At 44.1% G+C, this 14189-nt stretch overlaps 1 protein-coding gene across 1 annotated transcript in view; it reads right to left on the bottom strand.

Annotated features, from left to right (window-relative positions):
* Positions 1 to 14189, bottom strand: part of rfx7a (regulatory factor X7a) — a 37660-nt gene that overhangs the window by 13343 nt on the left and 10128 nt on the right. Inside the window, 2 exon segments of the mRNA XM_045223426.1 lie at positions 2073 to 2155; positions 11101 to 11134. Of these exon segments, the coding sequence (XP_045079361.1) occupies positions 2073 to 2155; positions 11101 to 11134 (117 nt within the window).

Here is a 14189-nt window from a genome sequence, read left to right as displayed (position 1 = left end):
GTGTGTGTGTGTGTGTGTGTGTTACAGATCAAATATACACGAGAGAGAATACAAGACATACATTTACACATATTTTGCAAAAAGGTAAAATGTGAAGGGTTGAGGAAAGACGTTATTAACAAGTTATTAAGTAAGGACTTTCAATCAGAACACACACACACACGTTGTAGTCCTATGTGGGAAATCAATATCAAATCAATCAATGCAATGATTAAAGAAACTGCCAAAGCTTATTTGCTCTCTAAGGGAGAGAGTTTAACATAATGAGCAGAGTTTTACATAAAAACAGTCCAAGCTAAGGTTGACAGCCATTGTAATAGATGTGGGGATGGTATAGGGTGCAGAACATCCACAGTGCATTCGGAAAGTATCCAGACCCCTTGACTTTTGCCACATTTCGTTACGTTACAGCCTTATTCTAAAATCAATTAAATAATAACATCATCAATCTACACACAATACCCCATAATGACAAAGTGAAAACAGATTTTTAGAAATGTTTGCTAATGTATTAAAAATAAAAACATAAATACCTTATTTACATAAGTATTCAGACCCCTTTGCTATGAGACTCGACATTGAGCTCAGGTGCATCCAGTTTCCATTGATCATCCTTGAGATGTTTCTACAACTTGATTGGAGTCCACCTGTGGTAAATTCATATATAGACAGGCACACACCTGTCTATTTAAGGTCCCACAGTTGACAGTGCATGTCAGAGCAAAAACCAAGCCATGAGGTCGAAGGAATTGTCCGTAGAGCTCAGAGACAGGATTGTGTCAAGGCACAGATCTGGGGACGGGTACCAAAACATTTAGGCAGCATTGAAGGTCCAAGAGCAGAGCAGCTTCCATCCTTCTTAAATGGAAGAAGTTTGCAACCACCAAGACTCTTCTCCTAGAGCTTGCCGCCCGGGAAACTGAGCAATCAGGGGAGAAGGGCCTTGGTCAGGGAGGTGACCAAGAACCCGATGGTCACTCTGACAGAGCTCCAGAGTTCCTCTGTGGAGATGGGAGAACCTTCCAGAAGGACAACCATCTCTGCAGCACTCCACCAATCAGGGCTTTATGGTAGTGTGGCCAGACGGAAGCCACTCCTCAGTGAAAGGCACATGACAGCCCACTTGGAGTTTTCCAAAAAGGCACCTAAAGGACTCTCAGACCATGAGAAACAAGATTCTCTGGTCTGATGAAACCATGATTGAACTCTTTGGCCTGAATGCCAAGCGTCACCTCTGAAGGAAACCTGGCACCATCCCTACGGTGAATAATGGTGGTGGCAGCATCATGCTGTGGGGATGTTTTTCAGCGGCAAGGACTAGGAGACTAGTCAGGATCGAGGGAAAGATGAACGGAGCAAAGTACAGAGAGATCCTTGATGAAAACCTGCTCCAGAGCGCTTAGGACCTCAGACTGGGGCGAAAGGTTCCCCTTCCAACAGGACAACGACCCTAAGCACACAGCCAAGACAATGTAGCAGTGGCTGCGGGAAAAGTCTCTAAATGTCCTTGAGTGGCCTAGCCAGAGCCCGGACTTGAACCCGATCGAACATCTCTGGAGAGACCTGAAAATAGCTGTGCAGCGACGCTCCCCATCCAACCTGACAGAGTTTGAGAGGATCTGCAGAGAAGAATGGGAGAAACTCCCCAAATACAGGTGTGCCAAACTTGTAGCGTCATACCCAATAAGACTCGAGGCTGTTATCGCTGCCGAAGGTGCTTCAACAAAGTACTGAGTACTTATGTAAATGTTATATTTCCGTTTTTATTTGTAATAAATTAGCAAACATTTCTAAAATCCTGTTTTTGCTTTGTCATTATGGGGTATTGTGTGTAGATTGTTTTAATCAATGTAATCAATTTTAGAATAAGGCTGTAACATAACAAAATGTGGGAAAAGTCAAGGGGTCTGAATACTTTCCGAATGCACTGTATATTATGCTACTAGGCTAATGGATAATGGGGTAGATCATCAACATTAGGCTAAGTCATGTGCATATGGCATGGAACTGCATGCATGCAGACATGACACAAAACAAACGCTGTTCAATCAAATGAAATAATTATCAATTACCTTTTTTCACTGTTGCTGGGACCAGAAGGCAACTTAAGGTAGAGGTAGAGTTTCTCGATGTCTGTAAACTTCTCCACATCTTGCTGTAAAAGCGGAGCACAGGGAAGAAGAGAGATAACAAATAGGTTCATGGTTTTTTTCAAGTGCCATTTTTTTTCTTCTGTTCTGTCATCCCTGTGATGAGTAGGGTAGGAGGAGGAGGAAGAGGAGGAGGAGTAGTATTCATGGTAGTGTCTTTATCACGCCACTGACTTAACATGCTTGACTGATGTCTCTCTCAGGCCAAACACAGTCCAGTCCATGAGAAAGGAAATGCTTCTTTTAATTCTCACTACTTCAATAATCCACTAAAATGCGTTCCACAAAGGTTGACAGTTTACCTTCTACTCCAGCTAGAAGAGCATGAATAATACAGAAACGTTTCCTTTTTAAATGGTCCATTCTTAGTCTACTCTCCACTGAGTGAAGTCAGGTGTTCTCTGTTTCTGCTGTAGTAACACAGAAAGCTAAGTGTTTAGTTGTACAACGTAGGACTCGTTGAGGCACCATCAGTGTAAAGATGTAAATTAAACAGTTATGAAATGTAAGACAAAGACTCTTCAGTTCCAGTGAAACCTAAAACAACCATTTCAAACAACCCCCTTAGTTCGGTTGGACTAGTTTGAACACTATCCGCACCCGGGAGCGCACGAAACAACGCATTTTTGTCCAATAAACAAATTACTTGCATGGACACATGGTTTTGTTTAGGAGTTTTAGTTCATTTGACATTTGGTAATGTGAAACCAACCGGACCAAATGAAAAAAATACAATGTAACAAATATTCAAACTCTGATACAAACTATAGCTCAAAACTGTGTGTGAAAAAACCCCAAAAGACAACAAACAATGTTCAGGAACAAATACCCCCCCCCCGCCACAAGAAAACAAAAACATGGATGATCCTGCAAATGAGATTAGGGACGTAAAGGAGAGATTATAAAATCAGAGAGATAGGGAAAGGGCTGGAAGTTGCTGCAGAGAGAACCACTGATCTTTGTGCGGTCTTGTTCAGAAGGATCCTGGCTGCATCCTGATAAACAGTGCTCGAGCTAAGATCAATGTGGACGAGTGTCAGGATAAACAAAATTACACAGAAACACTCAACCTCATGGATTCTGAACATTTCTAAAACATTTGTGTGTGTGTGCAGTAAATACCACAGGGTGTTAAAGATCAACACAGGGGGTCCTCATCCCTGCCGCAATTACAAAAGCCATGAGGAAATCTCTTAATGAGATCAAACAAATGTTTCCATCGAGGGGAGAGGGTTAGTGTGTGTGTGTGGGTTTGCACTGAGAGCTCCTAAGGATGTTTTCACACTTGGTCCCTTTCAGCAAAAAAAGAAATTCAGTGCAGTTCAATACATTTTTTGTGCAGTGTGAACACTCCAAAGGAACTCAGGCCCCTCAAAAGAGTCCCTGACGCGAACCGAACTAAGACCATCTCGAAAGGTGGTCTGAGTTCGGTTCGCTAGAATTCCGACTGTCCGGTTCCCTTTTTTAGGGCAATGTGAACACTAAAGTTCCCAGGTTCACTTGTCATTATTCCCACACCACACACTAGACTATTGCAATAAACCCTCTCACATTGGTGCCACAAAAGAGAGAAGATGATGATGTGCAGGTTCGCGGGAAAAACGTGTGCCATTTTTGGGATATTGATTGTTAAGGATGCACAGAAATACCAAAATATGTGTGGAGTTTTTAGTTCAGATTATTTGTTTGAAATATGTGATCTATAGGCTAAGAGAGCTTCATAATTAGATTATGGGGTTTGAATAGTGTGAGAAGACAACATGAGACATATGATATCTGTTCTTTTAAAGAGGACTATATGTGAAAACACCCTAACAGATACCTTGAAGGAACATTAGGATAAATACGAGGTGATGGAGCCCTGCAATATCCAGAGGGGGTTGTTACAGCTACCGTGGGTCAGTGTTATGACTTTAACAAGCACTGATACCTGCTAACCTAACAAACAGACTGCTTTTAGACAGTTCATTACGGTTAGCCAAATAATGCTGGAGGCAGACTTTTCCATGTGAATGCAGATGATTAGGGTGTCACACAGATGCCTTAGGGGTGTAGCCCAGCTACCCAATGTTTTACAACACATCAACAAACATTAACTGAGAGAATGGTTTCAGTATTTGGAAGCTATTTCACTGAGTGACTGGACAGCATGCCAAAAAGTCCCCACCAAAACAGAGGAGATGATGAGGTAGCCTAAATCTGGTATTTGTGTTTGCAGGGTTTTGGCGCGGGGGCAGAGGGTCTGGCATGTGCAGCACTGGGTCTCACAGATGTCATGACATAGGGTCTTTGGGGTTGTGTCACGCCATGATCTGATCTGACCTCCACAGCTCAGTGACCACATCCACTCACCGCCTGGGCAGTGCATTAGCACCACAACAACAGCACGACAAGTGGCCACACATGCCACAGATAAGTACAACTTACAACAGTAAACAAACAAGCAAGCACTGGATCACACTTGCACTCTTACTCACTGTTTCTCGCTTAAACCTCCCCCTCAATCACACAGACAAGCTTTGAAACGTGCTGGCACGCATGCACACGCACACACACACACACAGCTAAGCTCAGCTGTGAAACACATTGGCTCATACACAGGCACGAAAAATAAATAAAAGCACAATCTGTATATCTCACCCTCTCTCTACCCCAGTACTACAATGGATGGTGGGTGCTAGTTGAACCCAACCCAGTTCAGTGTTTGGAGGATGACTGGGCCCAGAGCTACAAACGACAAACAACCCTCTCCAACTAGCTGCTTCAAAGGGAATAGGGAAGATGATAGGGCGGGGCAGGAGTGATTTAAATTCTGCTGGAGTAGAAGGCGGCAGACGAGAGACTTTGGCTCCAGGCACAACTCTCCAACACAGAGCGGGAGGGCCCTGCAGGGAGGAGGGGGCTCACACATCACGTTCTGGATTCTTGATGAGCTGCACCGTAGTAGAGCTTTAGCACCCAAAAACAACATCCTCATCTGAAGGGGCCATGGTGCCTCTGTCTACTACACAATAATCACAGTTTTAAAACAGTAACCAACATGTGGTGCGATTGTTTTTTCTAGCACCTACTTGTTATCTCAAAAAATTTAATTAAATCAGAGACAAACACAAATTAATAATGATGTTTATTTACTTTCAAGACCGATTGACAGACCACAACATCTAAAAGCAGAAGGGATACAGACAGTCCCATGGAATTTTAATGACCCACCCAACCCCCCATAGAGGAAGTCATCGGAGGTAGCAATAATCCGAGGAATACCTAATCCGGGGGCTAGCAGAGCGGGCAGTTAAGCTCACGTAAACAAGCTTTTGTTTTCATGGTGTCTGCTGTAGGAGACCAATGCTAGGGGACATCAGACCACCAGACCAGTGGTTTACATTGTGGTGCAGACTGCAGTGGACAGCCAACATTTCCAGAGCAGCATCTCTGACACCAACGTTATGGAAAAGAGCTAAACACCCAACACATGATCATAAAGAGAAGCTCTGGGTGCCATAGCAGGGAGGGGACAAACACTCAAACACACACACCACCACACAGAGATGCTGACAAGCGTGTCTTGACAGCATGAGTGCACAGAGCCAGACAGCCATCAGCGGGGCTGGGGGATCGGTTTGTGCGCAGCGCCGGCAGACTGTGAGCTAAACTGAAATCCCCTGCCGTTAACCCTTTCCCCTGAACTGGCCTCTGCTAGCGGAGTGGTCAGCAGCCCCCGCCGAACATAGCCACAGCGTACACACACTGCGTACGTACACACACTGCCAACACACTGCCCCCCACCCCTGTTCAATTGGTTTATAAGAATAGACGCATTCGCCCCTCCGTCTTTTCTATTCGCCTCTTTGTTGCTAGGGGAATGGGAGCGCACCAATGGCTAAAGTTATCAGCCACTGAGCAGCGTTAGTGATGGGGGGGTAAATAAAAATGGCTCGCAGACAGACAGACGTCGTGGAGCCAACTGGACTCTCCTTTTTAGAACGAGAGTCTGATGGAGTGGAAGAGAGAAAACAGACACGCTGGGCTACGTTACACACCCTCTGTCAGACAAAGGAGCGATGATTCCTAGTGGTCCTTCACTTGCGGAGCACAGGACATCACACCCTGCTGCTGCCAGACAAGCCCCACTACTTCACACAGCACACTTCCAAAGTAGAAGTAAAGGCAAGTCAATGTTTTCCAAATACTCTACAAACCAGACTATAATCAAAGTCCAACACATATTCTCAACTATATTTACAGTAAGTGTCAAAAGTTTGGACACACCTACTCATTCCAGGGTTTCTCTTTATTTTTACTATTTTCTACAATGTAGAATAATAGTGAAGACATCAAAACTATTAAATAACACATATGGAATCATGTAGTAACCCAAAAAAAGTGTTAAACAAATCAAAATATATTTTATATTTGAAATTCTTCAAAGTAGCCACCTTTTGCCTTGATGACAGCTTTGCACACTCTTGGCATTCTCTCAACCAGCTTCATGAGGTAGTCACCTGGAATGCATTTCAATTAAAAGGTGTGCCTTGTTAAAAGTTAATTTGTGGAATTTCTTTCCTTCTTAATGCGTTTGAGCCAATCAGTTGTGTTGTGACAAGGTAGGGGCGGTATACAGAAGATGGCCCTATTTGGTAAAAGACCAAGTCCATATTATGGCAAGAACAGCTCAAATAAGCAAAGAAACAGTCCATCATTACTTTAAGACATGAAGGTCAGTCAATACGGAACATTTTAAAGATCTTTGAAAGTTTCTTAAAGTGCAGTCGAAAAAAACATCTAGCGCTATACCGAAACTAGCTCTCATGAGGACTGCCACAGGAAAGGAAGTCCCAGAGTTACCTCTGCTGCAGAGGATACGTTCATTAGAGTTACCAGTCTCAGAAATAGGCAATTATCTGCACCTCAGAGTTCAAGTAACAGACACATCTCAACATCAACTCTTCAGAGGAGACTGCGTGAATCAGGCCTTTATGGTCGAATTTCTGCAAAGAAACCTCTACTAAAGGACACCAATAAGAAGAGGAGACTTGCTTGGGCCAAGCAACACGAGCAATGAACATTAGACTGGTGGAAATCTGTCCTTTGGTCTTAAGAATCCAAATTTGAGATTTTTGGTTCCAACCGCCGTGTCTTTGTGAGACGCAGAGTAGGTGAACGGATGATCTCTGCATGTGTGGTTCCCACCGTGAAGCATGGAGGAGGTGGTGTTGGGGTGCTTTGCTGGTGACACTGTCAGTGATTTATTTAGAATTCAAGGCACACTTAACCAGCATGGCTTCCACAGAATTCTGCAGCGATATGCCATCCCATCTGGTTTGCGCTTAGTGGGACTATTATTTGTTTTTCAACAGGACAATGACCCACAACACACCTCCAGGCTGTGTAAGGGCTATCTGACTAAGGAGAGTGATGGAGTGCTGCATCAGATGACCTGGCCTCCACAATCACCTGAACTCAACCCAATTGAGATGGTTTGGGATGAGTTGGACTGCAGAGTGAAGGAAAAGCAGCCAAGAAGTGCTCAGCATATGTGGGAACTCCTTCAAGACTGTTGGAAAAGCATTCCAGGTGAAGCTGGTTGAGAGAATGCCAAGAGTGTGCAAAGCTGTCAAGGCAAAGGGTGGCTACTTTGAATAATCCAAAATATATTTTGATTTGTTTAACACTTTTTGGGTTACTACATGATTCCATATGTTATTCTACAATGTAGAAAATAGTAAAGATAAAGAGAAACCATGGAATGAGTAGGTGTGTCCAAACTTTTGACTGTTACTGTATATGGATACCAGTAGTCATCACTGCTTGGGTGTCCAAGATCCCTCACTGTTGGCCATGGTTACTTTCATTACCACTGGTAATTAGTTCAGTATCAAAGTTTTAGTAGGGTCTGCTCTGTTCTACATTTTGAGAGTTGAGACATAAAAGGTCATCGTTAGAAGGGGAAATCGACCAATTCTGTTGGACCAAACCTCAAACGCAAATAGCAAGTTGAAACTGCTTGTTGTCAGAGAGGTTGAAGAGATCTTTCGGTGCACACAGCACAGAAGGAGGAGGGGCTTGGTGTCTGTGTGGGAGTGGGAAGGTGCACAGTGCACACGCACAGAAGGAGGAGGGGCTTGGTGTCTGTGTGGGAGTGGGAAGGTGCACAGTGCACACAGCACATAAGGAGGAGGGGCTTGGTGTCTGTGTGGGAGTGGGAAGGTGCACAGTGCACACACGCACAGAAGGAGGAGGGGCTTGGTGTCTGTGTGGGAGTGGGAAGGTGCACAGTGCACACGCAGAGAAGGAGCGAAGGAGACGAGACCAAAAAGACAAAATGCTCATAAAAACTGAAAAATATATACATCTCGATTCTTGTGATACAGGCATTTGGAACATCGCACTAAAACACACATTCAAATTAGTTCCATATATCGCCCAGCCCTACTTCTGCAGTCATTCAACTTCAGCCACTCATAGACCTTACATCTCTGAACTCCATTTGCACTTTGACTGGCCTGAGTCTGAAGACCCTACAAACTACAGCAAACAGCACCCTTGGCAGGGGCAAGTGTACACACTCGGATGACAATCCTAAATGAGTCAGTGTCAGCAGACAGTCTACACTCCCCTGCACCTTCACACGGCCAATGTTAAATACCCATCCACCACCATCCCTAATCGTATATCAGTCCCCTCGGTACCAACAACATCAACAGAACAACATTATTACCGAGTCTGATACCATTTAGGAGAATGAGCTAGACATGAAGGGAAAACCTGATTGGTTGTGATGAGTCTCAGAGAAACTGAAAGCTGTTAGAGGAAACGGGTTAAGCCTCTGGTTACATTGGCTTGTTACTGTACGTTATCTACTCTGTCTCAACCACCTGGCAGACGACCTCTCTCTCACATCACAAGAACCACTGACCTGTCTCTGAGTCTTCCAACTAAACCCAAAGCTCTACTGGCGAATGAATATTCACACAAAGGGCAGCTAACTGAGGACATCTGAACAGAATCAGTTTGAGATGAGGCCAGACACCAGAAAGAGATGCCTCATGCAGACCCTGATCGTGGAAGACTAGTAATATTATTAAGACATTACTAGTGGAGTGTGGGCATTAGTGATTCAGCAAACACACAGAGATGGGTTACACCACTCACTCCACTGAAAGACTAAAACGGCCATCTCTCCCCAGAGAGCATTCTCCCATCTCCATAAGACACAGTCTGAGGCAGGAAACAACCACAGAGTATCAACACAAGTTTCATTATTGATGTGTGTTCTACTTATCACCACCGCTGACACGTTCAACATCTGTAAATTAAAACAGAGGGAGAGAGTGGGGTTAATATTAGACGCTAGTGCTTTCCCATGTCCTCTAGAAATCCTTAAGAGGAAAATAAAATAAAGTCTGTCGGAATTGAACAACGTAAGAGAACAGAGACCCTTGTGGAATACAACTGAAGGCATAAACCTTTAATGAGTGCAGCTGATGCAAGGTGGCGTGTGAGATTGCAACATTTAGCACTGTAAAGCTGACTGGAGTACGGGAGCTCATGCGTGTATTGCTGACTCTGGCACCTGCCACGAACATGGAGATTTGTGTGAAACTTTGGGGCTCCAGGGATTCTGTACTCTGCACTTAACAGTACACGAGACAAGACTTTAACCACTGGGATTGTGGTCCCCTTTCACTGAGGAGGAGAGAGGGACAAGGCAGGTCAATGAGGACAAACACTCGTTGACCTCCTTATATGTGTAGCCTGAGTGCAAAACGTAGGCTACAATGTGGCAGTGGTGGTGGGTGATTTGATTGCTTTGACAGGTCTAGCCGTCTATCCTCAACATACCTCTTGGTAAGATACACCTCTGACAAGCTGAAGCCCAGCCTGCAGTATTGAGTAAAATAAACACAGCAGGTTTCCCAGAGTAACTAGAGTGTAGCCTTGACCTCTGCTCAGTCTCCTGCCTCTCCTGCTGGGAATGGCAATGCACTGGATCTTACCTCAGTGTTGTATAGCACCCATCTCTATTGACGGGCATAATATTTCTATACTTGGTCAATTACAGTACATAGGGCCAAATCCTCACATGAACACACGTAAACATCTTGAACTTTCAGGTAAACCATGTGCTGCAGATGTCAATAGGAGATTTGTGTGAACGTTTGACTGAGTTATGTTCAAGTATCTCAAGTTGGGTTTTAGATGATAGACTAAGTCGCTTTGGATAAAAGCGTCTGCTAAATGGCATATTATTATTATTATTAATGTTCAATCACACCGTGGTTGACTGAATTTCAGTTGAAGTCCAGAACCTATGAGCAAAAACACAAAGGTCTAAAAAGATCAAGTGATGACAATTGTTTATTTGTTTATTTAACCTTTATTTAACCTTTATTTAACTAGGCAAGTCAGTTAAGAACAAATTCTTATTTACAATGACGGCCTACACGACAAAGGGACATGACCACTGTTTTCGTTACAACACCAAGCACAACGAGGTAAATCATTTCATCCCATCTTCTGGAGACCATTACGAGCCTAATACTGTGTAGTATAACTATAGGACTCATTATGTAAGATGAAATGGGTTAGTGGAGTTTCAGTGAGATCATTCAACAGGACTGAGCAGTATTTTTTGGTCAGCAATGGCTGTCAGCAAACTGTTTCATAACGGGGCTACTTTCAGCTCTGACATCAAGTGTGGTATAAATAAGTCAAACATGGGACCACCTGCTTAAATACTACAGACAGAGTAGATCTCAATGCTGCATCCTTTAACATAGTCTCACGACACTGGCGAGGAGGTGAGAAGCACAGAGATTACATTTCAGAAACCTAAATGTACCTTACCTTATTCAAGTCAAAAACATACCTTAAATATTGGGGGAAAAGTATAACAATTGTGAACAGAGCATGCATTGTGGTTAAAGGCTTTATGACAAGGAAGACTCACCAAAATATTGTCCACATTTGACTGTACAGATTTGCTGAAAAAGAAGGGAAACATAAGACAAATTAGTATGACGCAAGTGTAACGTGAGCACCATGCATAAACCGGATGTATTAATAAATCTGTGGAACGTAACGCATGAGACAACCCTCCCACCCGCTTCTCCCTGGTCATAACCAATATATCCCAGGAACACGTTGTCATATGTAAAAATGGAGACAGACACTACATAAATGTCCTATAGCACTCAATGCCTATTAATAATACCTCCCTCAGAAAGTCCTTGACAGTCATTGAGGGGACTTCAATCCAGTACAAACCGGTATCTAGGCCTAATCCATATAAAAAGGTACTGTAAGATCAGACTTGACCTCACAGCAATGTCATACTGCTAGAAACACAGAAAGGAAAGTCAACCTATCATTAATTCATCCCACAGCATATTAGTCAAAGGACCTAAAAGCCACACACACGCTCTCTCTGACAGCCAGTTAAAATCAAAGAGAAAACGGACTCACTGACTGTTGGTTACAATCGTTCACAGACAGCCTGCTACAGTTCCTCACAGTGAAGTGAGTGGAGAGGTCGCTAATGCTTTCACAGTCAGAGACTCTTGTGGCCCCTTGCTGAGTCCGCCCACACAAAAACAACACACATCTACTCCCATAGCCTGAATTGACCCAATTTCCTCTCCATAGCCTTCAGAAACATCACGTGAGGCCAGTCCTGGATATTGGTGTGAACCACAACACAACTCAAAAGGTTAATTGAGAGATGCAGAATTGTAAACACTTTCTCTCACTCTGTGTGTGTGTGCGTCATCCACATTCTGCAGCTCAAGAGGTGAGTGGTCCATGACACTTCTCCAATTGAACCACATGGTAAATCCCTCTCTGTGGCACAGCTCGCTTTCAAGTCAGTTTACTTTGATAACATTTACATTTTTAGTCATTTAGCAGACGCTCTTATCCAGAGCGACTTACATTATCTTTTTTTTTCTCCATACTGGAATCGAACCCACAACCCTGGCGTTGCAAACGCCATGCTCTACCAACCATTCCCTCCGCTACCCTGGACGACGCTGGGCCAATTGTGCGCCGCCCCATGGGTCTCCCGGTCGCGGCCGGCTACGACAGAGCCTGGATTCGAACCAGGATCTCTAGTGGCACAGCTAGCACTGCGATGCAGTGCCTTAGACCACTGCGCCACTTGGCTCTCATGCAATGGCCTCTCACACTACTAAGAATCAATACAAGAACTGGTCATAATGAGGCAGGCAGCTCCTATTTGATCATCTATTACAATGAAGGGGCAGAACCTAGGACTTATTTGTTATTAAGTAAAAGGTTACAGGTCAGGTTCAAATGTCAGGTTGCTGCTGTGTGATATGGGGCCAGGTCGGACTGAGGGGCTGTTACTATGTTACTCAGGGCAGGTCAGAATCAGGAGACTTATTAGCTGTGACGGAGAAAGTAAGCTTTAATGGACTGTTACTAGGTGAGGCCAGGATTTCTCAGTGTTGATAATAAGCAGGTCTGCCAGGTTCCTCTCATTAAGCTGTTTCTAGGTAAGGCCAGGCAGGTACAGAGAGAGCGCCTCGTTAAGCCATTGTTGCTGTGGAGAGCTGGGAGGGGATTGCGAAAGGGAAAGACAGGATTTAGATTCTCCCTGCCGGATCCTTACTGCACATCACTCCAGTTTTAAAATGTTCTGCAGCAATTATACCCCCGTTCTGGCCACACAGCATTACTTAACAAGCTCTGCCTATAATCACTTAGTCAGGACTATAACCTCACTGGGCAGGGTACACAATAATATTGATGACTGGCATTACAAAGGGGGTTTAGGGGTAAATCAACCTGCAGTATAAAAATGGCACAGATTCCTCTGACATTTTGATTTAAAAAATGAAATAAAAACATTCCTGTGGGTCAGAGTGGAGTCTATGAGTTTGTATCTCTACCTGTCCCTAAATGCTGAGTTTGGTGATTTTCATGTGAAACATGGACCCATTGCCATGCAGGGCTGTACGTACGTTAAGACTGAGGAAGTCTGCTTTCTAAACACATCCTGTTGAACCCTGGGCTGGCAGTAGTGGAGTTCAGCTCGGAGTGATGAACCCACTCACCCTGCCTATGTTGGCCTCATTCATCTATATCCAAGCTGCACCAGGTCACTGAGGTAAACTTGAACATGTCTGTTCTAATTCTTTTACTTTATTTAGTGTAATGCACCAACCGCCACAGCTTGAGATTTACATGATTGATTGTATACATTTGCTGGATTTTGTCTCTCACAAAAACCTTTCTGCACTAAGCAGCTAACTGCTGCATATTGGTTCAGAAACCCTTGAAAGAACATCAACTAATGTGCCTACATCTACCACACAACAGGTCTTATTTCAGCATTTCAATAAATCATTCTGAAACGTTGAGAGATAAGAGCCTAAAGTCAAAACACAAATCAACAACATTCGAAAAAGATAACTGGTAATATGACCTGACATGTGCAAATAATCCACATCTTATGAAATAATAAACACTAAACCTAAAATGTTACATTAATAGGGACTGTGTTTGTTTTTTTCCTGAAGAGTGCCCTGATTTCCAAAGGCAGCGGAGCAGACTCTCCCCACCCCCCCAGCTGGCCCCTCCTGAACGTAAACAGTCAGAGCCGGCAGGAAGGGGCAGCCCTGGCTGCTCACTGTCTGCCAACCTCCCTCAATATGGCTGCTTCAGGGAGAAAGAGGATTGCCTGACATTCACCTCTAAACCCCAGCGACCGCAGACAGTAGCATGACACTGGGGAAGGCTGGAGCACCAAAGCTGTGTTATTCTGAATGATCAACGTGGGGAGACCGGGGGGGGGGGGACATTGCTGACTTCTCTCCCGGCGAGCAGACATCCAACCCCGTTGAACCTCTCGGATCTCATATTCTTACGCTAGAGTGGGGATGGTGAACCTTTTAAACTGAAGCCTGACATACCATCAGAACAGCCACCACATTGAGTGTGGAGCAGATACAGCCCACTACAGTTCAAAGTGTTTCAACTGAATAGGACAATTGGGGGTAAAAGTTGATAAGTAGACAA

The sequence above is a fragment of the Coregonus clupeaformis genome, chromosome 1 (assembly GCF_020615455.1).
Source record: "Coregonus clupeaformis isolate EN_2021a chromosome 1, ASM2061545v1, whole genome shotgun sequence".
NCBI lineage: Eukaryota > Metazoa > Chordata > Actinopteri > Salmoniformes > Salmonidae > Coregonus > Coregonus clupeaformis.
This window is presented reverse-complemented; position numbering and strand designations above follow the sequence as displayed.